The sequence below is a fragment of the Myripristis murdjan genome, chromosome 1 (assembly GCF_902150065.1).
Source record: "Myripristis murdjan chromosome 1, fMyrMur1.1, whole genome shotgun sequence".
NCBI classification, from domain to species: Eukaryota; Metazoa; Chordata; class Actinopteri; order Holocentriformes; family Holocentridae; genus Myripristis; species Myripristis murdjan.
In genome coordinates, this window is record NC_043980.1 from 10,988,212 (window position 1) to 11,014,637 (window position 26,426).

Below are 26,426 nucleotides of genomic sequence, written 5' to 3' on the forward strand. Positions count from 1 at the left end.
TGTGAGAGAGAAGGGTGAGGATGACAGAGGAGCAGAAGAGAAAAGAAAAAAAAAACATGTAAATACTGTATTTGCTGGAGAAACAAGCCATGCTCTGGGAAATATTAAAACTACTTAAACACCCCCTTTGGCCTTAACACTCACAGTGCGACCTGCGACAGCTGCTCCTTGGTCAGGTTGAGCGGGTGGTTGAAGGCGGTGATGCCAAACTTCCCGGGGTCTTTGTCGGCGGGCAGACTGGCTCGCAGGATTCCATTGTTCATCACGTTGAGGAAGGCGCCAATGCTGTGCCAGCCCTTGTTGTTAAACCAGATCTGGAAAGGAGGACATGAAATTTAACTTTCTTTAATATGAAAACACAGATACAGCTTCCTGCAAACATATTGGAGGTAAATTGATAGACCAGCAGCTTATTGGCCAGGTGAAAGCCCTAAGTTTGCAACACCTGCCTCCCTCTACACATGAAATGGCAGCATGCTCTGTCCACTGCACCCTTTTAGCAAAGGTGAAATGTTTCTGAACAGATATGAGGGGCTCTACTTTTGTTCATAGGACTATTACAAGGTCCTAACTTTTGCACTTCATATTTTTAGTTATCATTTTTGGTATCCTAAAGGTTTAAGCATTGTTAGTTTCATTTATAACAATACTATTTAAGTGCATAAAATGTAAAATTAAAGATGTAAAAATGAGATGTTTGATATCTTTCTCAAAAAGGACAAGCTGATATTGTGAAATCATGTAGCTGTTTAATCTCCCACAAAACACAGAGCAAGTAATTATTATGCAAGTAAATTACACAACCTGAATGGAGCAACGGAGGCATATCAGATGAGTTCAATGCGGGTTGAAACAGTCACATTGCTCGAGAAATTGGTGAGAAATCTTTAAGGCAACCTGCAGAGCCACGTGCAGTTGTATAACAAGCTTGTGTGTGTGTGTGTGTGTATCTGCGAACCTTGACGTTATTCTTGGTGTCCAATCCCTGCATGAAACTGGATAGACTGCGAAAGAAACGATCAGCTGCAGTTCCCTGGAGGGACAACAAGGTCAACGAGAGAGAGAGAGAAGGAGAGAGAAGGAAAGAGACAGAGGGTGGGAGAGGGAGAGAGGAGATCTTGCTTAAGTGCATGGAGAAAGTAACATGGTTAAGATATGCAGTGACATTAATCTGTGTTTAAGTCTAGTTATTTTTACAGCAGCCATAGGTAAAACAACAGAAGTTTGGAGAACACACAATACAGAAAAGAAGTTAAGATGAAGAAGTCCAGATCTGTGAACTAACGTGGTGCATTCAAGGAGATGACTATTTCTGAATATGGTAAGAGCATTGTGGGAGATACATTTTCACATTAACATAACTTTTCCTTTGTTCTGTTCAATAAATACTACTCAATAAAGAACAAAGATTGTTTAAGGACATTTTTTTTCTCCAGTGCTGGGCATCATGATGAAGTTTGAATGTGTCCATGTGTAGAAGAGTGACATGTTTTAGCCTTGACTGACCGATGTGAATCTGCTTCTCGAATACCACTGAACAATAAATTCAGAATGCAGGTTTTTCATATGCATGAGGTTTCTTTAGACAGTGCCCTGTACTGAAGGATGCCACATAATGTGTGTAAGTTGACTGTCTTACCCTCTCCAGTCGGAAACGTGCTCGGAGCTGAGCGATGGCATCATCAACCTCGTCACGATGAGGGAGGAGCTGAGAACCCCTGGTGCCCAATGAGAATCCACCATATCTGTATAAAACACACAAATTTTAGTATCAGCAAAGGAGAGAGTAAAAATATGGTGTTCAGTTCAATATCAAGTCAAGTTTGAAATTAACATCTGAAAATGTACCTGAACTCGTTGACCCAAATCTTGTTCTTCAAACTGTGAGGGAAGAAAAAGTCGCCTTCAGTGGAAACTTAATACAATGAACAAGAAATTACAAGGTTTCAAACAGTCAAAGATTACCAATACATTCCTAAAAAGACGATGATAAAATCAAAAATGCGCTGTGATTAGAGAGTGTTACACTACCTCTTGCCGATGATCTGAGCGTAGGTTTTGACCAGATAGTCGGAGATGTTTCTGCCAGTCAGGTTCTGCAGAGTGTCTGTTTCACTGATTTTCATCTGGATGTACACACACACGCACACACACACACAAGTTTAGTTTAATGTTAGTGTCCCTTTTCATTGTTTTATTCATGGCTAATTGTGTATGTGTATCCCTAACCTGTGGTGGTGGCAGTCCCCCTGCACCAGGCGGGCACTCTGGCAGCATCTTCTTGCGTCCATCACAGCTGCACTCACACAGCGGGGAGGGATTCTCCATGGACCAGTTCCCTATGGTGAATAAGTCCTTCACACTCGGAGCGATCTCGGGCACCGACCACTCATCCTCCACTGACTTACAGGGAGCTTCACTGCAGCACAGACACACACAGGTTGTTATAGATACTGATGATTGTGTATTACTGTATAGCTATTATTTGAAAGCAGGAACTACTAGTTAAACCAAGAGCACTGCGTAAAAAACAGTGTGATGTGACAAACATGTGAATGGACACGTGGACAGGAAAAAGGCAACTGGTGGACATGAAAGAGAATTATAATAATATCAGTCTAGAAAATCTTGTTAAAATAGCAAAAACTACATTTTCATGACCAAATTAAACCAAGGTCATGGAACTATTTCATGTTTGAGTGAATGAATGTGTATTTTTGCACTTTCATGAAAAATATTTGTGTGTATTATATTTGTATCTTTTTGGATGCTGTCAACTTTTATTTCTTTTTCCAGAGAATGAGGACAAGGACAAACAAACAAATGAACGAACAAGCAAAAAACACTCACGGTATGGGTTCTCCTTCCATGCAGCGCGTTCCAAATCCTGGTTTTTCAGTCAGAGCTCCCAGCAGTTTGTTGGTTTGAGGGTCCTCAGGTGCATCGTTACTGCGAAGAGACAAAGACACAACAACTTTTTAATAACACAGTGTTTATTAAGTGTCTTGAATGAGAATGGTCTAATTTGATGTGGCTCAAATTTTTATTTTAATTCTGATCTTCAATAAACTTGTACAATCAAGAGGTGGAGAAGTGCATGAGTTATGAGTCAATGACAAGACAAATCATTTGGAAGATTGCAGTAATAAAGTAGTATTTACAATGACATTTAAAGTAACTTAATTGCACTGTGTGATAATTATCACATTTCTGAAGCATCAGGCAAAACCCACAGGGCCTTTAAAGTGGAAACTGGAATTTTGTACACACATTGTCACATATTGTCACATATATGTCACATATTGTCACACACACACACACACACACACACACACACACACACACACAAAATCACAGGCATGCATAGTGTCTTGCATAATCACTTCCTTAAACTTATGCCATTTTCCTACTTTCATGTTTTACTTTCATGTTTAAATATCTTACCTGATGAAGGTGAACTGTTCTTCATACATGCCGGGGTGCAGGGCCAAACTTGGGTACTTTCCAAACGGAGGAACAATCAGGCTGAACACCAGGGCAATACACACAAACACAGCTGGAAGAACAATCTGGAAAACAACATAATGGTTATTTTTAAAGTGGGTAGAACTGGAGATGGAGGATTTACCACAACTGATGAACATGAAAAGTTGTTTCCCCAGAATTTGTGATTCCCAAATTTTAAACTTTAAACCACTGATTCAAAACCCAGATACTTATCATCAGATAAACCAATTAAGGAAGTATGACTTGTTGTTTCTGCACTACTGGTAGTGCAAGACTAATGTGAGGCAGGATGACTTACTGAGCAGTTATCTCTGTATGAGAAACATGTGGCATATTATCAGCTCACCTGAGCAAAGAAGCCTTTCCTGGAGCGGCGAGCGTAGAGGAATCGTTTCCAGAGTAAAGCAACAAACTGCTGTCGCTTCAGACTCCAGCCTTTCACCTGGTATGAACCTTTACCATCTGCTCCACCAAGCCAGTCCGTCTCACGGGATTCTGGACAGGGAGACCAGGAAAGACAGGAGTAAGCTCACGGCACATTTAACAACATGATGAGCACGTTCTGACTTTTTAGCAATGTTGGCTAATCATAAATTGTTAACGAGACTAGAAAGGAGTTTGCAGTAACTAATGCATGTCTGAGTCTACATTTATTCCGGCACTAAGCATCAGATTTTTATGCTTTGTAGCACAAATCTGTTATTTTCATGGCTCTTTAAACAGCATGAAAGATGATTCTGATCCCTTTGGAAAGTTGAGCAAAGATCAGCTCGGTGCCACAGACAGTTAAAAATTGGATTTTATGTAACTCTAACCTCAGTCCAACCTTAAACCCCTTAACCATTTTGTAATTAAAATACGTTAAAATAGAAAAATCTACAAATGTCATGCAAGAGGACTGCTCTGCATTGTAGTGCAGTTCTACCTGGATCACCTTCAGAGTCGTTGAAATCAAAGTTGTCGTCTTCAGTGAAGGGCTTCAGGCAGCTCTGGTGGTCTCCAAATGCATGGCGGCGGCGACTCCTGGTTGGCACCACTCCGTCTACAGCCACAGGACAGTCGACAGTTTAACATGAGCTACCTCAGTTTCAGGTGTTACCACTATAAATGCACTGATCTCGGACTTTCTTTCTGCTTGTTTCTTATGTGTTTGATTTAACCACCATCTTTTAAATGCAACGTGTATAAAACAATAAAGCTGTAAAACTTGCATTTCTTTGGAGATGCAATTTTATTATTTGAACCAAACATAAGGCCATCAGTGTACATTGTGCTGTAAATCTCACCTGAGAGTTCAACAGCATCCACTCCACTGTCTTCAGCAACTTTCAGGAAAATCTGATGTATGAGATTAGATTAAAAAAAAAAAAAAAAGTTCAATGATCTGCACATGAAGTATCAGCTGCTGCAATGGGTTGAACTGACAGAAAACACGTGGGATTGTACTGTGGTTTTATAATGAAAGGAAAGAAGACACAAACAATATGTTGCTATATTATGCAATAATCACCACCAAAATTACTTTACATTCTCACAATATGAACACTGATTTTGTTCTTCCAACTATGATGTCTACTTTGAATTTAGATTGGACAGACTGATGCCCCACTAAGAAGTTGGGTAAACTCTTTACCTCCTCCAAGGTGGTGTCAGATATTCCATAGCTAGATATTCCCAGGTCGGTGAGTCGGTCATCAATCTCGTGGAAGAGCTCTACAAAGGCGCCGTCTTTAGCGGACTGGTAGGGCAGGATATAGGTGAGCTCGTGGCCCAGGTCCTCCACCAGCCGAGCCTCTGGGACATGCTTGAAGATCACATTGGAGATGAGGGACACATCTGGAGGGAAGAGAAAGAGGGTAAGTATGAGGGAATAAACATCTTGTATTCATCATTTCAGTCATGGTCATCATCACATTGTCTAGAAGCATTTTCATACATTGGCAGCGAGAGGAGACAGTTTGAAAAATCTGCTGGTGATGAGGCGCTTTTCTCTGTTACAGTCCGTCTTTTTGATTTTGGGTGATAAGATGGAGATTTTTGCAAATGATTTCCAGTATAGCTTTCAGGTGGTAATTTATCATCTGTTTGTCTTACCAATTGTGGTGGTTTCGCTCTCTGGTTCACTGCCCAAACCAGCGTCAGAACTGCTCTCTGATACACTGTCCTCCTAAGATAAGGAAAAAAGGTCAACACATTAATAATAAAAAGACTAGATAAATGAATTCCTTTCATCCTGCTACAAAAATCTGATTGCAAGACTCAAAGTACCTTTCAAAGTACCTTGCTTAAATGTAGTAATTCAATCTCACTGACAAAAACAAACCCTGCTTCTATTTTAATTTCTCTCTTACTGATGAAACCCTAATATCTCTCACAAGAAGAAGTTTTCATTGTAGTTCTGAAGACAGTGTGACAAAGGGAAACCCGATAAACTGCTCTTCCTCTAAGCTATCCCTAAATCAGAAAGAGACCAAGAGTATGACTTCTCCTCTCCTGTCTTTTCCACAGAGCATACGGCACTATTAAATTAACATTTGTCTCACCTTCTCGGTTTTCTTGCTGTAGGAGACGGTGCTGGCAGAGTTCCTGCAGGACTGGAGGGTCAGGTCGTAGTCTCTCTTGACCAGGGTCAGGTAGTAGCCTGTCCCTAGCTGGGTCTTCAGGAAGAGAGAGGAGCCTACACAACACAGCCTGCCGTGGGAAATGATAGCGATACGGTCACCCAGGATGTCGGCCTCATCCATGTGATGGGTGGACAGGATGATGGTTCGGCCTGAGAGATGAACAGACAGAGCAGATTAGAAAAGTTAAACATGTACAATAGTATTATTAAACTTGATCAAGTAGTTGTTTTCTTGAAGTGTAACCTTTATAGCTCTTCATTTGTGCATTCTGTGTAGCTTAAAAATAACCAGTGGTGCAGCCAATTCCTCACATTCACTGCAGATCCATAAAAAAAAAAACAAAACAAAACAAAAAAAACAACTATTGACCAAGAAGCTAATAGCTGCATTTACCTTGTCTATATTTGAGCAGCAGGTCCCAGATGCCCCTGCGTGCATACGGGTCAACCCCAGCAGTTGGTTCATCCAGGATCACAACCTTTGACCCCCCAACAAAGGCCAGGGCCACAGATAGCTTCCTCTGCATACCCCCTAAAAAAAAACACAGGGTCAAACATTCAGAAACTTACATCCAGTATGTATGAGGCTTCTATGGCAATAGGCTTCGGTAGTAACTGGATTTTCTACCATTTTGATATGTTACAAAATGATACACACGGAAAAAATGTTTCCCTGGACTACATAACTACATTTAAGTCACAGTAACAATATTTTCCTTTCCCATTTAAATTTAAGTATGGTAAGCACATTACGTTCGATTGAATAAGACTTTTGAAGATAACACTGAAAACGGCATTAGGGAAAAACTCAAACTGACCGGACAGGGTGCTGGTGCGGGACTTTCGTTTGTGAGGCAGTCCGATGTCATTAACGATCTGCTCCATCTCAGCCTTCACCCTGTCCTCCGGCAGGCCCTTCAGACGAGCGTAGAACCAGATGTGTTCCTCCACTGTCAGCCTGGGTTACACCAAATCAACACATCACATATTTAGGAATCAAGGTAAAATCCATGATTGTTCGAACAACAGGACAAATATCTGTCAACATGTTCAGAAGTAAGGGTGGACTGCAATCACACAGAGCAAAGATGCATCAAATCTGGGTGTAGTGAAGATCCAATCACCCATGTAGATGTATACGGCCAGTTTAACACCTGGGTAAACAAATTTGGTACTACACAATTCATGCATAAAAACTACAAAAATAACATACTGGTCAAAAACGGTTGGTCAGGATACTCATGGATAGGGAAAAGAGAGTCCGTTTTAAAGGACTTGAATAGTACGAGAGCAATCTTAAGTCTTCACAAAGGGAAAGACACATAAGATTTCAGTTTTGATAGAGGAAACACATTTTAAAATTTTGTTTCTAGTAATTATGCATAATGGTGCTGTACTGACACACTTATAATACAAAACTGAGGTATGTAGACCCAAGTGATGATGGTATATTGCTTGTATTGGCGCCAATACATAACACTGGATACATACATGCTGAAAAGTACGTTGTGCTGGGGACAGACGCCCAGGTTCTGCCGGATGGTGCTGAGCTCAGTCCGGATGTCCTTTCCAAGGATGTAGGCGGTACCAGAGGTGGGCGGGAACAACCCCGTCAGGATTGACCTATTGGGAACCAGGCAGGAACGTCATCACCACTGCAATTAGTACGTGATCAAGTTCTCCCAGCTATTTTTGACCATCCAACTCAGCTAAACTCAAGTCCAACCAAACCCATTTAATGTGCCGACAAATTTTAATAATATGATGTACTGAGGAACTGAAGACATGGATGTAATATGTATGTTACATATTACGTGAATATTATCTTACATAGTTGTGGTCTTGCCAGCTCCGTTGTGGCCCAGGAAGGAAGTGATCTGTCCTTCATAAAATCCCAGACTCAGTCCGTCCACAGCCAATTTGTTTCCATTGCTGTAGACCTTCACCAAGTTCTTGATGTACACACCGGGATTGATGTGGGATGGCTCCTCCTCAATACACACCGCTGCATGGAAAGACATGAAATACAGTGAAATGAACTGGCAATTGAAAGGACCTTGGTTAAGAAAAGAGCTAAGAGCCAAGAAAAGGTTGAGATAAACAGTTCAGGGAAGTATTTCAGTAGAACGTCATCTATCCACACTTTAAACTTCTGAACTGATTGGTCAACCAACAACATGGAAATGCTGCAGAATATGCTATGTTCATTCTAAGCATTAGCTGGAGTTAGTCTGTCAAATCAAAAAACACCATTAGATGATCATGATTTGTACCGTCAGCATTGCCCTTCTTCCCCAGAGGGGTGGAGATGTTCTTGTTCTCTGATTCTCCACACCAGTAGGTCTTAGTGAAGAGGAAATACCAAGGTCTGGGGATCCCATACTGGCCTGAAGGGGAGACATATTGTTCATTACTGCACAGCACAACATCCTAAAAACAAGGTCACAATCCACAGGAGAGCACAAAATGAAGGTAAATGTAGCACAGGTGGGCATGCTGTTGGGCTGATTATTTTTCACAGGTAAAGGACCTCAAGTTGTCTGTGCACCATTTGCACCAATTATGACGTGTCTCCAAGACATGTTATATTTATCAAACTGTATGTGTGTTTGACTGCACTGATTCTGGTTCAGATGTCTGTTACAGTGGCATAACTGCCTTGAACGTGAGATAAGATAAGATAAGGTAGCTTTATTGTCTGTCACTGTTTAACAAAAATTTTCCTTTGACAAGGCTCAATAAATAAACATTGTCCATGACTCACCAGGGAAAACAGCTTCAATGTACCAGGTCATTATTCCGTAGAGCACAGCGTCAAACAGCATGAGGCAGATAGATGTAGTCAGGTTGTAGCTGTCTTCCTCCAGAGGGCTGGCCAGCAGGTTGGACCACTGGATGCCCACCCCTTGCTCCTCAAACAGGGCGAAATACTCACAGCCAAACCCAAAAGCCACAGGGGACAACAGGCTCTGTAGGAGAGCAGGAGAGACAACAGGGGGAGGGAGAAGCCAAAGTTTAGTAGAAGAAAAAGATGATTTGAGATTTACAGATGTAGATGTGTAATTCATACACTAGATGTTGACTGTGTTTTAGTATACTTGTGTTTAATTGCCTTTATTATTGATTACATGAAGTGTGTAGCCACCAATCAATTATTTCCCCATTGTTTGTTTCTTTAAAGATTTTGATTTAACTCAAAATCTTTGACTGAAACCAAGAAAAATATATCATGCCAAATAGGTGCAGTGGAAATAGTATTTAATTTCACCTGCACAAAAAATGCTTTTGTTATGGCACTAAATTAGTATAGTTTTCTTGATGTTGAGATTCTTTTTTCTTGAGATTTGTTTTTCCACAAAGCTTTACATCCTGTAATATTGGTATGTGAGTGTCATCTCTCCAGTGACCAAAACACAGACAGAAAAACTCATTCATATTTCATGTCATTGTTAATAATTGTAAATGTTCTTCACACACCACTACGACTTTAGCCCCGAAGCCCACGTAGTCTTGCCAGGCGACGCACAGCACGTAGGGCAGGTAGAGGGTGAAGTAGATGATGCCGCCACAGGCTGCTGCCAGGTTAGCGCGGGAGAACAGCGTGCTGATGAGGAAACACTGCATGATGGTTACTACAGCGAAGGATCCCAGGAAGAGGAACACCACACCTGGATCACTGTAGGGCAACAGGTTACCCATCTGAGCAGACACAGAGGGAGGGAGGGTAACAGAGAGACAGTTAAATGGTTGCCTTGGTTTAGCCTTCACCATTTGTTTTCCACAATTTGACATTTCTTAAGTATCAAGTTAAATTTTGTGTGTAAACAAAGGCAAGATCAGTGTTTGTGGATGAGGGATGAGGGCTTGTAATAGAGGGAGAGTTAATCTGCTAGAATTCAGTCCTATGAATCATTTGTTTTCTACAATTAGCTGACATTTGGGCATAATCAGATGAAGGAATATGACACTGACAATGAGTATATACACATATGCATGTGTGTGTCTTTGTCCCACACACACCTTCAGTATCAGCACCAAGAGTCCGGCACTGATCAGCAGTGGGATCAGACTGCTGATGAACCAGCTGAGCCACAGAATGACGTTGTTCAATCCCATGATTCTCATGGTTTCCTTGAGTCGTGCCTCCTTCTCGTACACCACACCCTTGATGATGATAGCCACTGAGTACATCCAAGCCAACGTCATGAAGAGAGGCATGGACCGACTCATCACCCGCAGGAATCTGTGAAAAAAAACAAAAGGGGAAATAATAAGAGAATGGAAAAAAGAAATGAGTTTTTGCTACTCATCATAATGGCACATGTAGATGAGAAATCAGTCGTATTCTATCTCTATTGCTCTATAAACATCCATCCAACCTGCTAAACCACCCATTTAACACCTTTTTTTATCTAACAATGGTCACTTACATGTCATCAACATAACAGGGATAGGGCATCTGCTGAATGTAAATGCCCGTCTTCTCCTTGGTGCCGGTGACAGCTCTGATGATTCCTTGCTCTATAACGTCCTGCAGGTAGGAAAACCCTCCCCAGATGTACCGCAGGTCTTCGAAGGGGTCTGCCCTGGGACCGGGATCCCAGTATCTGTAATACAAGGCAAAGAGTTAAAAAGAAGTAAAGAAACCTATATTCTGTGTGTCAGAAACAAGCAGTTTATTAATAGTCTCAGAGCAAAAACAAAAGACAGAACAGGTAAAGAATCAGGTAAGAATCACCCATCAACTCACCCATCTTTAATCTTGTTGGTCCTCTCCACATTATCAATGTCCATGCGGATCTTGTAGTTGACGTTGGGAGGCAGATCGCTGCTGTTGTTGTGGGCGATGTCAGGAAACACGATTCCTGCCCAGAACTTCTGGTGGTCAAGGAGACCCATGGACTTGTTGACCAATCGCTCCTCATTGGCTACCGGCTCCAGTTTATCCAGGTTCACACACTGTGGGGGGAAAAAGGAAGAGAGAGTTGATGTGAGTTAAGATTGGACAATTAAATGTTGTCTGAATAAGGAATGACAAGGAATGAATAAGGAGTTGAGGAAAGCTGAAAAAAAGCATAAAAGCTGGGTGGTCTCTGTTTGCATAAAGACAAAATGTATATTATGTATGTAACAACATGTTTAATATGATGGACAGAAATTAAACCAACGTTCAGCCTGATTTTGGGGGCAACAGTGTGGCCTAGACTAGAGGACAGTGATCATCTATAACCGGAAAGTTTCAGGTTTGATAACCACTGTATAACCAACTTATTAAAAAAAAAAAAAAAAAAAAACTAACTAACTAACTAACTAACTAACTAACTAACTAACTAACTAAATAAATAAATAATAAAAAACATAAACACTTTGCCCTTACCAAAAAGTCTAAATTTGCCTGGATAAGAGAATCAGCTAAAGATGTAAAATGTGTAAGTAATGTGTTGTTACTTATCACTTTTGTAGCTTCCCTGATCTAGAGAATTTGCTTATTTTTTGACTATTATACACAAGTCACGCAAAAATCCCACTGAGTAAATGTGCTTTTCTGATTCCTCATAAATTTAAGAGGTTACTAACTGTAACTCCACGCCCTACTAGAAAAATCCATATACCATCAATAGACCTTAAGTAACCACATGACAATTTATTGAGTGCATTTCTTCAGACCTCTAACAGATTAGCCTCTCACATGAAAATGTGCTTAACTGACATAAGCTGGCTTGCACCACGTCCATCCCCACATTCTGAATATATGAGAAGCCACTGAGTTCAAAAAGCCTTGTGAAAACACAGCGTGAGCGCTCCTAATGCGATAGGCATGACATTCTTCAGGGTGTTGCAAGGTCTTGACACACTTTTCAGCATGAGAAACACCAGTTTACACATTTTATATGATCTCCTTAACGTGTGAAGAGCCAGTAGGTCAGTGGGTTATCTGCAGCATGATGAACACTCTCAGGGAGATTTCAATGGGTTTAAAGTTTGTGTAACATGGAATTGCCCTCAACTTGTGGCTCAGAACTTCCCCTTTTTAACACATTCTTAGTATAATCATAAATGGATTAGACTGTAACAGAATAAATGGACTGTACACAGTGGACATGGGACAGACAGACAACAAGTAGGACACAACAGGAGCAAAGACATTCTCATGGGTGATTATGGTGTCATTAATACTTATAATAGAAAACATAATGAGAGAAATATATATCAGAAGTATGTTATAAAGATATCTGATCACTTTTAACACTGAACGTTTATGTCTGGGGAAGAAAAAAAATCCCCGGCACAGATAAATAATAAAACAATACACCAAACACTTAAGCATGATCATTGATTAATACTTGGCTGGAGCTCTTGTTTATATTTGGAGATGTTTTTGCCTCAGGCTTGTCTTTGGCATACTGACCCAATACAGACAAACAGGGAGCGTCAGTGATTAGATTTGCTGAGGTCAGGGGAAGGAGGAACATTTCATTTCAAGAATCGTAACAGCTGGGGCGTGGATGCAGTTAACAGTGCATTAAATGCCAACTGAAGATCTGTTTTGAACATCCTGACCTTTATGGTAAATCAGGGTTTATTTCCTAGCAAGTTCTCTTTGCATCTTGTCCTTACTGAAAACTGTTCCATAATAGCAGTGTGACAGAAACATAAGTGTCGGTCCCAGAGTCTGTCCCAGAAAACTAGGATGACACTTTCCTTACTTCATGTGTGTGATTTTTTGACAAAATATCCTATATATACCCTGTGCCACTGACACACTCACCTCCATAAAGCGTGCGATGGTCTGTATGGCCTGGTCAGTTTCATTGAAGACGTCTCTCCAGGTGTAGGCAGATCCTGCAGATCTCTGGTCCTCCGATGCTTTGGACAAGAAGTCTGACACGTCTGATACTTGCCACTCCGTCCCACTGAGCTGGGCGTTGAAGAACGCAGCGCTGGCATTATTCTGGAGCAGAGTCTGAAGCATGAGGTAGAAAGATGTGGAAATTATATCATCTATGTTATGTGTTGTTTACATGTGTGAAAGTCTGTATGATATCTTTAAGTGTCATGCAAGGGACAATCCACAATATAAAAGAGGATGCACATATACACTCAGTGTACCAAACATTTATGACATTCATGCCTTAACTGTCATAAGGCTTATGAATCATTTTTAAACTGCCTTTAGGTTTTAGTTTTGTTTAGTTATGTGGGTTAGAGAGAGTGAGAGAGAGAAAGAGATCAAGATATAGATTTGTTGCTGTTGTTGTTTCTGTCTTATTCTTCAGTCCTGTTTCCTATTCCCTTTTGGCCTTCAGGCTCCTTAAAAATCAATTGTCTCCATTATCTCAGCCATTATCCAGGTTCCCCTTTGAGGCAGACTATTTTATAACAGGCAAGGGCTAAAATGACGCAAACAGTCTGCTTTGGTTTCAGTCATGATGGGAATGTGGCTGGAGGCGTCTTGACAAATACCACAGCTGATGAAAATTGTATCTCATGCCATTTTCAAAATATATCAGAAGAACAAACAGTAACTGAACAGTGCTAAACAGCTATGATTCAGAGCTGTACGTGGCAGCAAATACCTTCAAGATAAGTTATTGTACAGTATCACTTTTGACCACTAGATGGAGGTGGTGCTTATGTGATGTCTATATATAATAGCGAGAAGCTGGAGCTGTTCAAAACAATTTTTTCAAGCCAAGAAAAGCCACATTACAAATACATGCTATTTTATGGACAATTTTATCTGAAAATGTTAGGGTAAATAAAATTTACTTTAAGTGATCTGGCAGAGTGAGCCAGTGCCATTCTCTATTGTAATTAAATACTATTCTTTACTGCTCTGAAACTGCCTCTGATACTCTAATAACTATTATGGAACAAACATTTTGCATGCTTTCTTGAGCTGTTCTATGATTTGATGTGATCCAAAGTAGAAAATGAGATCAAGGTTTAACTGAGGTCACGTCCTGTTTTGCTTTATGCGGTTCTCAAACTGCTGCCAAACCCTTATGTTTTTACGCACAGTCATGAACCCTCTATGCTTTGCTTTGATCAGTTATGTTTTGTGACAGCATGCTTGGAAGAACGACATGCTCTGTCCCTCTCCTAGGAGCTATTCGTCTATCTGTTGTCTTGCCTTTTATGTTTACATAAAAAAGACACCAGACAGTAAAACAGATTGATTTGCAAGTGTGTGCCAGGCAGACTTGCAGTTAATTTAATCGGCCTCTGTCTGCCTCTGTAAATCTATCTATCCACAACCACAGGAACAAATCCGTTGCTTTACAGTAAAACACTCCTTAGGACATGTTGGACCCCCATAGCAGCTAGCCCATGACCTATCTAGGGTGCCAAGCACTAGCTTTACAAACTGGACGGTCCTCCCTCTGCAAGTTAGGTCAGACACATAATTATACTTTTGTCATGGAGACACACAGATTACTATCTTTAAACTCCCATGTAGACAGGAACATTATGGAGTGCACAGCTCTGATATCTGTGTGTGTGTGTGTGTGTGTGTGTGTGTGTGTGTGTGTGTGTGCGCGCGTGTGTGTGTGTGTGTGTGTGTGAGTGTGAACAGGGTGGTGGGGGTGGGGGGTTATTATCTAACATGAACATTATTACTTCCCAGGCTGTGGATGGGATTTTCCCCCATGACAGTTTACTTTGATGTATGCCGGACTAAAGTCCATGTAACTTTATTTTCAGCAAGACATGTTAAGTAATACTTTTTATCCTTCAAACTGTTCCAATGCCTGTTTTTATACTTTTTTTTACTCATGCTTACACTTTGAGTTGCATCACTGGAAGAAATGTAACATTTGAATGAAAAAAAAACAAACATTTGATTTGATTTGATTTAATTGAATTTATTCTTTACTCCAGGCATTTTCCATTTGCAATTTGCAAAGTGCAGGAGTGGTCCAAGTTTAATATCACCCCAAACAAGCACACAATTTTCATTATGTGGTATTATGTCAAGGTTAAAAAACAATCTTGGAAAATGTTCTGAACTTTTATCCAAAAGATATTATGGTACTGATTTCACCAAACACAGCCATAGATGAACACGGACATCATCAAATCTCATCTTTCATTTTGTGCACAAGCAAGTTTGCGTGCATGTGCACGTATGTATGCACAAGATGAATATGTTGAATATATGAGAGAGAAATGTGAGTGCCTGTGTGTAAGGTGTGTGTGTATCAGTGTTTCGCACTCACTCTAACTAAGTCCATCTCTTCACTGCTCTCCATGAAGTTCCAAACTTTGGGTCGCATTTCCTCCCACATCCCGCCCAGGTCCCGCAGCACACCCAGCTCCTGGAAGGTCTTATTCACCTGCAACACACACACACACACACACACACACACAGAGATTGAGTGGTGTCAGTCTCATTCAATGTTGGCTCTGAGTGATGTGTCTCTACCCTGGCGGTTCTTAACATGAAAGAGCAGACGTTGTACCTCATGGATGATCCTCTGTGTTGCCGGGGTGTCTGGGGTGTACAGGATCTTCCCCATCAGCAGAGGCTTCAGAGCTCTCCAGATCATCCTGGAAATGGGGCTGGACTCCAGGCTCCGCATCATGTTGTTGCAGTAAGGAGCTGAGCAGGGAAAGAAAAATAAACCCCAATAAAAATAAAGCCTTTCTGAAGTCCGTGATCTTTCTCTCTGTTATAGTGAAATGTTAAAAAGCACAGTTATAGTTTCTGCCACTTTGGCACAATAAAAACAATGTGAATGTAAATGCTTTTTGTTGTGTCTTTTAAACTATCATTTGAACTTCTTAATTAATTTACATCATCCACAGGGAAAACTTACCAATTTTCAATTTGAAATTTGGAAACTGCAGTTGAAAAACTTTCTGACTGTTTAAATTTGTCAGCAATGTCAATGCAATGTATAACTCTGATCAAGTTAAGCAGAAGAACATGGATGGGATAATATTGGGATACTAATGTGGATGTTACATTTTATACACATTTTCCACTGATCAAAAGGCAATCAGGACCCACCATCAGGGCTTTTCACAGAGGTCATGCACAGAGGTAAACTTGAGATTTAGTAGTCTGGGCATTGCATATCGATCACCTTTGATCGATAGGCAACAGCCATGCAAGAAATAAATCTGATAAAAGTCAAAGTAAGGAGATCCATGGGATCCAATGGCTTTGGACACTCACTGGAGGAGTTGTCGTAAACAGAGACGGGCTCGCTGTCGCTGTCGTTGCCGTGGTTTCCGAACAAGGCCTTATAGTTGTTGTCTTCGTACCAGTTGAGGGACTTGATCTTGAGACCGCCTCCTTCTGGATGCCCGCAGACGATACGAGACACGGCCTGGTACATCTGGTTAGGAGAGCCATTGGCGTTGGCAGTCAGGTACTGGATCTCCTTACGCATATCTTTCCAGCTTTTCATACTGGCAAGCTAGAGGGAGAAACACACACACACACACGCACACACACACACACACACACACACACATAAATATTAGCATAATGTTGGTTGGTGAGTAGCCATAGGTGTATCCTTCCAAGTCTTCTTCTTGGAAAGCTAGGGGGATACGGGAACACACGCACACGCGTGCGCACGCACACACACACACACACACACACACACACACACACACACAATGGGCACCCACAAACACAGCTAATAATTCACAGCTACTGATCTTCTCTTCTAATGCAAAACACATGCAGTTGAAGAGTTGAGGAATCATGCTAATCGTCCAACTAAGAAATCCAATGAAAATATGTATTTTCTCAATATTCTTTCACAGTACTTAATTAAGTGAAGCACACAAGTGGGAGCACACAACATGTGTTAGTGTAATACTGTCTGTTCATATCTCCTTACACAATGTAACCAATATGTGGATGGGAGATGTCTTTTTTCAGACCTTTTATGTATACAGGAGGTTTAAAGAGCATGCATTATGAGTCCTACATTTAAAAAAAAATCCTGAAGGTGATCACTACAAACATTTCAGCCCACACCTAAGCAGATTCATGTCTCTAAAGCAAAGTCTAAAAGCTATATCTATCAATCAATATTCAAAGCCTCTGTACTGCACTGCACTGTACTGTGTGTATGTGTGTGTGTGCTGAATGTGTGTCATGTTATGTGCCCCATGTGTAGCCAATATTCACACTTGCTGTGCACATGCCATTTGCTCCAGGGAAGCCCACACATATCATATCACAACACATGAGACATGTGGGAAGGCTATCTTCTATTAGCACAATGTATGTGAAAGATTGTGTGTGTTCATGTGCAGAAGAAGAAGCTTGAGGTTTGAAGTACCAAAGGTTTATCATCTTAGTTATGAGTGGAGTTCAGGACTTCAAAGTGTTGTGCTGTGGGGTGGAAACACTCGTTAGTCGCATGACAAAGGTAAATTTAGCTACTGTGGTCTGTACTAGCTCCCTGCCTCTGCATGTGACTGTGTGTGTGTATGTATGTTTGTGTGTGTGAGAGAGAGCGCATTTGCATGTCCCTCTAACATGGGAGCCCAAATAGCATGTAACACCCAGGCTCAGGTGTTAAAACACTGCACCACTGTTCTACAAATACAAAAGGAAACTTGATGCTGTGTTTTTGCCATTAAAACCTAAATTTTCCAAACCCTCTGGGTCGTCTCTCTTCATTTGTCTGCTTCTAGATTTTTTTTTTTTTTACACCCATTCTATTCCACTTCTATTTCATTACATGTTCTTAACAGTAATCTTTCAACCTGGGAGTACAGATAGTTTGCACTAATCGCCACTATGTACAATTGTTTCTTTGTCCAGCAATACTCAATGCTGAGGGCTTGGTGTCATGCTTGCTGTCGCTGCCACATGCAAGCCCTGATCATGCTTGTGTGGACACTGACTAATGTACTACAATATTGCTAAGTGCGTTTTTTTTTTTTTTTTTTTGGTTTCCATCTTCGGATCAAATATGGGAAAGATCAGCTGACACAAGGGAGCAATATGTCTACTTGATAAAAGCAAAATGATTCCAGAGGGACGTCCTATTTTTGTTGCATTTTCTGCTATTCATGAAAACTTTACTTGTTTCAGTCCAGTTAATAGATACATACTTCCTTTGCATATAATTTTTTGTAACATACAAGTTTGCTCAAAATTTGCTTGCCATTATCATTAAATCCTGCTTCTTTGTCACTATCAAAATACAAAAAAAAAAAAAAAAAAAAAAAAAAAAAATCTGGTTTCCAGACACACTGTACCTTGACATTGTATCAATAGTCATATACAACCTTAAATCATGAAGGCCCTAGGAGCAGTGAGTTCACTTTAGTTCACACAAATGTTACTAAAGGTCAACAGACAAGTCACAACAAGTTCCCTATTAAAGTGTCCAAACTGGTCGACACACACTTATGTCACCAACTTGTGACTGAAATAAATAAATGGAGGGATTTTTGTCTCAAAGAGGGTGCGAAAAGAGGTAGTTTTTGTTTATAAAGCAGGAAAGAGGAAGTTAAGTGGGTTTAAACTGGGTCTCCAGGTGTGAGAAAGGGAGGCCGTGAAAACTACGCCTTACTTGGAGATACATATGAGATTAGGTCAGAGATGGAGGAGAGGAGGAAAGAAAGACAGAAAGAGAGAAAGGAGAAACCATATGAGGTATTTGCTCATCTGTATGGGAGAAAGCTTGTAACAGAGCAGGAGGTGGAAATGAGAAGAGGGAGGGAGGGGAGGGAGGCGAGAGAACAAAGAGAGGTTACTATCGGTCGTTCCTGTAATAGTCAAGCCTCTGCTTGACTGTGCAAGTAGCTGATTATTATACTGACAAATGTCACCAAGTGCACACAAACACACACACAGACACACGCACACACACATACACACACACACACACACACACACACACACACACACACACACACACACACACACGCACACACACGCATTTACAAACAAACTCACAGACACAACACACATTTAATATTTGATCTTTTTTCTGGCAGCAGCACATAAACACACCAAACACTTTCACCTAATTCTTGTTTTTTCTTCAGTTTCTCACAGCCTTTTTTCTGCCCGGCAACAAGAGATTCAGCACTGTTTTCCAACAAAGTGAAAGTGAGCCTGAGTGAACTGCTGCATCTCAGATCACAAACTCACACATGCACGCACACACACACTCCCTGACATCAATGTGTGTGAGGTTGGTTTGCAGCTGAGCCACCACACCACATCAAACTGTCACATGCTTTCCTGTGCTATCACAGCCAAAGAACTGGATGTGATAGTGTATGTGTTATGTGTGTGTGTGTGTGTGTGTGTGTGTGTGTGTGTGTGTGTGTGTCTGTGTGTGTGTGTGTGAGTGAGTGTGATGTACGGTACATTTGCACACTCATACTGTGTTTGCATAGACTGGATGCATATCTGGATCTTTGTGTGGGTGTTTGTACTGTGTTATTGTCTGTGTGCATTTATGCATTAAGTAGGTCTTGGTGTGTGTATGTGTGTGTACACATATGTACTTGTAAATGATGTGTGTGTGTGCCTTCTTCTCTTCTCATTTTCACTGCCGGGGGCTACAGTAGCTGTGAAAACAGAGTGATGACCGAAAGAAACCTTGCATGCCATCTTTCCTCCTCTGTCCTGTTGTGGCGTCAAATGATCACTGATGTTCTACTCTTTTGGGTGTGATTAGACTGCTATCTCTCTCTCTCTCTCTCTCGCTGTGTGTGTCTGTGTGTGTGTGTGTGTGTGTGTGTGTGTGTGTGTGTGTCCTTGTATGTCTGGTATGATCTAAAGGTGCATCTGGCTCTGCCAGACAAAAAGAAAGTGCGTGTGGCAGTGTGTATATGTGCAAATATGAGTGTGTGTGTGTGTGTGTGTGTGTGTGTGTGTGTGTGTGTGTGTGTGTGTGCGCCCGCGTTTGCCTGCTTGTGTGTAAGTGTGTCATTTCCCTAGAGGCAAGACTTCAAAATGTTAACAGGGGTGACTAGGTGAGCAACACATGCCGCATGCACGCACTCACACACACTCTCACACACACACACACACACACACACACACACACGACAGACAGGCTGGAAGGCGAGGAGGATCGTCCTAGAGTAACCTCGTGCTGCGGAGCTTGTATGGAGGTTACTAGAGTTCAAATTCCCGCTCTGCTTTCCTCGCAGCTATTCAGACCAAAGCAGCTCGTGGCCAGTAACACATTCTTATCACAAAATCATGGATTAAAACTGCATATAAACCCGACTCTCACTGGACTACCTCACATTATAATATTCTGCTTTATGTATTTTGAGTTTGTCTGGAGGTTACTAGAGTTCACATCTCATCTGCCAGTTTTACACAAGTAATTAACCCATCTTGTTGAAGGTAAAGCCATACAGACACAGCCCAAAACTGTAGAATAACGAGGATTAGTGTCCGGAAGGAGCCTTAAAATTGACTGTGAAAGGGAGTTAAATATTTATTGGTGTAGGTAAGGATGAAATGATAGAACTGTGCATCGACCAAGCGAACTGTAAATGTATCTGAGAGCTAAGGATGCTGAATTCAGAGGCACTTATTGATCTTCCATGCAGATATCAGGTTGTAGATTTCTGCACAGGGATACTAATCAGGTATTTTATTATTGTTTGTTTTTTTGTTTTTTTAGAGCAGAGGTTACTGGAGTTTATTTGCACTCTCCCTGCCTCGTACTTTGCTTAGCAACTACTTAAGCTGCTTAAGTTAAACAATACAAAGAAGATAAATATTGCCAAAGGTTCCAGGACATGTTGAACAAAATAAGCATAAATGAAACGGAAACTAATGGGTACAATATGTAACTGTTGTGCCTCATCAGAGGAGGTTACTGGAGTTCATGTCAACTTGCAACCGGTATGCTCCCGCTCTAAAATTAGACATTAATGACCACTTTTCTCCCAATTACCACAGAAATTAATGAAGGCCTTTGGATAAGTTGTTGTAATAGTTAGGGAATGAGTGGAAGTCCAGATTATTGGAGTTCAAATCTCCTCTCTGCCAGCCTCCTGAGCTCAAAACATAATCTGCTTACATTCAGACAGAGGAGTTAAGAGAACTATTGCAAGTGATTAGGATCTAACAACAATAGTATATTAGATACAGATAGCTGTTTAACGCTTGTTTAACACACTGACAAGCAAACACTGACAAAGACATGCAGGCTATTATTTTCCATATGGCTATCAGTTGCAGTTTGCCAGTGTTTATAAGTGTTTCATGTTCCATACATTGTTTGCCCTGAGCATAGCAGCTTAGGTCAAACAGGGCATGGATCAAATATATCTAAACGTCATTACTGGAATGAATATTATGAAATAACTGCATTTTTTTTCCTTTTTGTGAATCATTACCTTAACCCTGCCTTGTTTAAAATTCTTCTTTATAATTCCTAAAATGCAAGAAAGTGGAATTATTTTATCCCTAAGGCAGAATTTACACTTGGCTTGGGAAAAAAAACAACAGGATTTTAAAGATTATATGCCTTTCCCAGAATTGTATGGTTGACAGCATGAAAAGGAAGTTTCTCTCTCTCTCTCTCCTGGAAAACTAACATTTTGAAAATCTTTCAAAATGGTTTCTTGCCTATCAACAGTGAGAAACCCCAGATTGGAATGAAGGCTGTGTTCTGATACCACAGATGATTACTGGTTCAGGAGTAGAGGTTACATGAGTTCATTTCTTTGTTTTGCTAGCTTCACACCTTGTCTAACAACAAACCAAGCAAACCGACATAATATCCTGGAGCCATGTTCAAGAGAAGTGATTTGCCTGATTATCTTCTGTTAACAAGGCTGATGAATATTTTATAAGAGTAAAGCGTCATATTTTGTTCCGGATGTAAACTGTCCTAGCTATGTGCCATCTTGACCAAATAACTTCTTTAAAAATGTTAGTTGTTAATCAGGTATTGAGTTTAGGCTCTTCCTCTCAGGATTAGTGTTTCGAGAAGAAAAAAAAAAAAAACATTTATCGATGTTCTTTGGCATACAGCTCTTTGGATGGCTAGTGTAAGTGGAAAACACCAACACCAACACACACACACACACACACACACACACACACACAGCTGAGGCTTCAAGTTTCGTCAACTCAGCAGAGCAGGCGCTTGAGAGAAAAGGGGGTGAAAAGGGGGGTGGGAAAGAACATATGTGTTTGAATGTGTGAGTGTGTGTGTGTGTGACCTACTGTGGCCTCTCTAGTCTTTGCTAAGTCACTCTCTCCTGTCTTCATGACATTCCAATAAATTATGTTACATTAGCTTTTACCAGGTGAGTGTGTGTGTGTGTGTGTGTGTGTGTGTGTGTATGCAGGTCCTTGTGTTCATTTCCTGTATGAGCGTGTATGTGCATAGTTTCCCAGAGGGAAGTGTCTGCTTGATTGGAAAAAGCAGCTGTGCTGACTGAATGACCGTCTGCTCCGCTACTGTTTTATCATAATAAACAGCGGAAACATTTCACAGAATCTGAACTATTTCCTCTTATCTCGGCTCTCTAACCGCGGAGAAAACATTCCGGTGCAAGCATTTCATAGTTTTAGCATTCATACCTGGTTTTGTCTGTGACATTTATCTTTTGCTTTTAACAGTTATTTACAAAAGCTCCAAGTGGGAAAAATGCTAGCTATGGTCTGGTTTCTAACTGTTTTGACACTGGTCGTGTGGAAGAATAAATCTTTCTTTGTTAGGTTTGGGTTCACTGAGCAACATCTTTACTCTTGTACAACAGAATGAGGTTATTATGGACAGCAAGCAGAGGTGAGTGCGTCACAGCCTAAGAGGAGAAATGTTCCAGACTATATACTGCTCAGTACATACTCATCACTAAGGCTGAAGCAACACATTACTGTAGAAGATGACTTACATGAGCTACAAAACTATTTATGCCAAAAATCTTGTGATTTGACCATCTGTGAAAAACCTATTGTTCTGTTACTGCTCCAAGTCTTCAGGCTAGTGGGTGTCCAAGTATTAGATAATAAGACCCAAAACTCAGGGTCATGCTGAGGAGACATCTTAGCAAGGTCATCATCTGGCCTTGGGCTACCCTGCCGTCAGTACTTTTCCACGTGTGATCTGCCGTCTTTCAGCAGAAAGGCACTTTGAGGAGAAGCTGGGTTTACGTGCGGGTCAGAGAGTGCTTTGTTTGGCTTCAAGTGGTACATGACTGCATTTCTCACAGCGCTGAAACAGCATGACTTTATGTGTGTGAGTGACTTGTTGGACTCAAGTTGGACTTGGATGCCTTTTTTTCATAACTCGTGATTTGACAGGGACTTGTGCATTAACTGCCTTTGGACTTGGACTTCTTCTGTGTCACACAGAGGTGTAATGACTTATTTCACTCTCTAAACGAGGTAGCAGAAGACTGAGTAGTTCCATGCTGTCACCTCTGGTGTTTCTGAAATGCAACATGCAGGCTTAACACTGCTGCCAGTCAGTACTGCTTGTGCGACCAGCTTTTTATCCCGAACTATCCCTGATAATGTCATTTGAATAGTTTTTGTGAAGTTATTGTGAGGTTATTGAACACGCTATATTATTTCCTCTGTCTAACGAATATGCTCTATTTGTAGCTAACAATATTTTTGAAGCCCATGCATGCTATTAATAAAAGACATAGCTGGCAACAGTTTTGGTTGGCTTTTTTATACTGTGTTAAACAGGACAGGTGACAGATAATTTAGACTTGACTTGGACTCAACATTGGTGACTCAGACTCGACTTGAACACTGAGGACTTGTGACTCGACTTGGACTTGAGGTCTAATGACTCAACTACAACACTGGTGAGTATGTGTGTGTGTGTGTGTGTGTGTGTGTGTGTGCTGAAAATGTTCGATATTGTCCTGAGGCTATCTTTTTCTGCTTGCACCACCACCTCCAACATTGTCAGCTGCCATGTGAAACATCACTGCTAAAGAATGAACTTTGGAAACAAATATTTCAACAGACTCCTTTGCTTGCTTGTAGGTGTCGAAAATGTGTGTGTGTATGTGTGTGTTTGTGTTTGTTTGTTTGTTACCTCGACGGCCAGTCCACCCAGGCTCTCCAGAAGACTATCAGTGGCGGCAGAGACCTCCTGGACGACCTTTGGGTCTGACCTCACATCCCTCTGTAAGAGAGTCAGTTGTTACAGGATCATCATTATTTCAATTTCTTCTGTCAAGAAAGTTTTTAATAGAATAAAAAACATTAAAGTAATTTTTCTCACAACTCAGAGGAAAACAGAGTCTTATCTTATTGCATGTGTATCAGTGGGTATAAAATGTTTGCTAAAAGTACTGAATCAAACTCATATCACAGTTCACAAGCTCAAATTTAATTGAATCATTGCAAAAAAAAAAAAAAAAAAAAAAAAAAGTTCTTAAATCTAACCACCAACTAGTGAACTGGGAAATGAATTGAATAAATGTCAAAGAATCAAATCTCTACATCACATAACATTTTATAATTTTTTCCCACTTATTTCATATATTTCTATTACGGCTTTCTTTCTACTGAAAACATTGTGGTTGCATTATGTATGAATCCTCTTTCCTTATTTTCTCCTTTTTCTTTGCTGTAGTCTGTTAATACTAGTTGCTGCCGCAGCTCTTCCCCACAGGGATGATTAAACTTTCATGTCATCTCTCATCCCTCATAAGCTGGTATATGATATGATATGACAGGAAGAGTCTTATCACATAAAAAGAGAAAGGAGAGAAAGTGAGATGGGAGAAAAGACATGTAGTAGGAGGAAAAGTGGAGAGGAGGGGTGAGAAACAACAGTGAGGTCAAAGGTGAAGGAAGAGGGGAGCCGAGAAAGAACAACAGGTCAACGTGGCTTTGACCTCCCATGTTGCTGCCTGTCAGACCGCTGCGTGTGTGTGTGTGTGTGTGTGTGTGTGTCTGCATCTGACACACTAAGCTGTCAGCTGCTGGAATGTGTGACACTTGACAAAACACTTAAAGCACAAGTGTCACTAAACACTGAACAGCGCTCGAGGAACAGAGTTAGATAACTTTCCAACTCTCTCTCTCTCTCCCTTGCTCTCTCCCTCGCTCTTCCTCTTGCTCCCTGCTCCCTGTCCTTCTCACTTTCTTTTCATTTCTTTATGTCTCTTTTCACTCACTAGACCATCCAAACTCAACACACTCACACATACACACACACTGATTTGGAAACCGCAATGAAAGTTGAGTTATGCAAGAGTTTCTGACCTCCCTTTAACCCAATTTACTTTTCAAGCCGCTTTTTCCACTGTTGCATCAGAATTTCGTCAATATTTTGATAGTGAACTGCACAAAGAACAAGATATTTTATTGGGTCAATCAGTTCCACAGTGAGCCACAAACTGATTTCATTCATGGGAGTTAAAAGGTTTCCCTTCCTTCTTTCAGAGCAAAACAGCTGGAACAAAGCTGCTGGTGAACAAACACTAATGATTAGAGAGAGAGACAGACAAAAAGAGAGAGTTTTTTTCAATCAATAATAAAGGTTATAGCATTAGCTGGTTTGTTCATCCTGATCTTCTTTTAAAACACCTACTCTCTGTCTTTCTTTCTCTTCCTTCCTCCTCCTTTCTCTCTGCAAGCTATGAAGACTGAACAAAATGTTCTGTTCACATCCCGCATTCACTGTCGTGGCTCACATGTAGGTCAGAGGTTTTATGGGAAGGAGGTTGGATGTTTGCGGGGAGAAGGAAGTGTATGGGGCTGTAAAATGCAGGGGAGAAGTGATGCTGGACAAAAGGAAGGGAGGATGAGAGTAGGAGCAATAAATAAAAAGAGTGCAAGAGAGGGAAGGAAGCGAGGGATAGGAGAGAGGGGGAGGTTTTAACAGCAGCAGAGGTGAAGGATCAGGAATTTACTTTTACAAGATTAATATAGGGTCTGACTTTGCTTGTGGAGAGCGTCCAAACTACCAGAGCCGTACAGGCGGTGATTTCCTAGCTCCCTTTGTCTCTTGTCACATAACATTAGTGTCACAGTCAATGGCTCCTATTGTCTAGCCACTGCAGTGAGACTTGAAAAGGCAATTACAACAAGTCTATGAACTGCAGAGCCACCCGTCTGTCATGTGAATGTGTCTGTATGTTCGCCTTCGGATGTGTGCATGCATGATGCCCCTGCTCATTTTGTATGAGAATTTGGTATTTATATATAGGAGCAGCACCTGATTATTTCCCCTCACCTGTGGAAAATTCTTATTATTGAGTTGCTGAAAGGAATAAATAAAGAGATGAAAGCAGACAATAGCCACAGCCCCCAATGTTTCTGCCTATAAACTCTGAACAGATGCACTGTTGTTTCTAG

The 26,426-nt window shown here is 40.9% G+C and overlaps 1 protein-coding gene across 3 annotated transcripts in view; it reads right to left on the bottom strand.

The window, feature by feature from the left end:
• LOC115375274 (phospholipid-transporting ATPase ABCA1-like) overlaps positions 1 to 26,426 on the bottom strand; it is a 59,409-nt gene that overhangs the window by 8,158 nt on the left and 24,825 nt on the right. For 2 of the 3 annotated variants that reach the window (XM_030074717.1, XM_030074784.1), the window contains exons 8-36: positions 24,154 to 24,243; positions 16,314 to 16,557; positions 15,595 to 15,734; positions 15,352 to 15,468; positions 12,900 to 13,094; positions 10,881 to 11,089; positions 10,561 to 10,737; positions 10,151 to 10,373; positions 9,608 to 9,829; positions 8,895 to 9,099; positions 8,404 to 8,517; positions 7,961 to 8,135; positions 7,622 to 7,753; positions 6,949 to 7,088; positions 6,525 to 6,662; positions 6,051 to 6,280; positions 5,602 to 5,674; positions 5,141 to 5,343; positions 4,794 to 4,845; positions 4,433 to 4,549; positions 3,854 to 4,002; positions 3,445 to 3,569; positions 2,851 to 2,949; positions 2,230 to 2,419; positions 2,032 to 2,126; positions 1,849 to 1,881; positions 1,640 to 1,745; positions 959 to 1,033; positions 145 to 314 (exon numbers count right to left, since the gene is read on the bottom strand). In XM_030074717.1, the coding sequence (XP_029930577.1) occupies positions 145 to 314; positions 959 to 1,033; positions 1,640 to 1,745; positions 1,849 to 1,881; positions 2,032 to 2,126; positions 2,230 to 2,419; positions 2,851 to 2,949; positions 3,445 to 3,569; positions 3,854 to 4,002; positions 4,433 to 4,549; positions 4,794 to 4,845; positions 5,141 to 5,343; positions 5,602 to 5,674; positions 6,051 to 6,280; positions 6,525 to 6,662; positions 6,949 to 7,088; positions 7,622 to 7,753; positions 7,961 to 8,135; positions 8,404 to 8,517; positions 8,895 to 9,099; positions 9,608 to 9,829; positions 10,151 to 10,373; positions 10,561 to 10,737; positions 10,881 to 11,089; positions 12,900 to 13,094; positions 15,352 to 15,468; positions 15,595 to 15,734; positions 16,314 to 16,557; positions 24,154 to 24,243 (4,238 nt within the window). The remainder of the gene's footprint in view (positions 1 to 144; positions 315 to 958; positions 1,034 to 1,639; positions 1,746 to 1,848; positions 1,882 to 2,031; positions 2,127 to 2,229; positions 2,420 to 2,850; positions 2,950 to 3,444; positions 3,570 to 3,853; positions 4,003 to 4,432; positions 4,550 to 4,793; positions 4,846 to 5,140; positions 5,344 to 5,601; positions 5,675 to 6,050; positions 6,281 to 6,524; positions 6,663 to 6,948; positions 7,089 to 7,621; positions 7,754 to 7,960; positions 8,136 to 8,403; positions 8,518 to 8,894; positions 9,100 to 9,607; positions 9,830 to 10,150; positions 10,374 to 10,560; positions 10,738 to 10,880; positions 11,090 to 12,899; positions 13,095 to 15,351; positions 15,469 to 15,594; positions 15,735 to 16,313; positions 16,558 to 24,153; positions 24,244 to 26,426) is intronic. The other variant, XM_030074820.1, reaches the window with a different exon arrangement.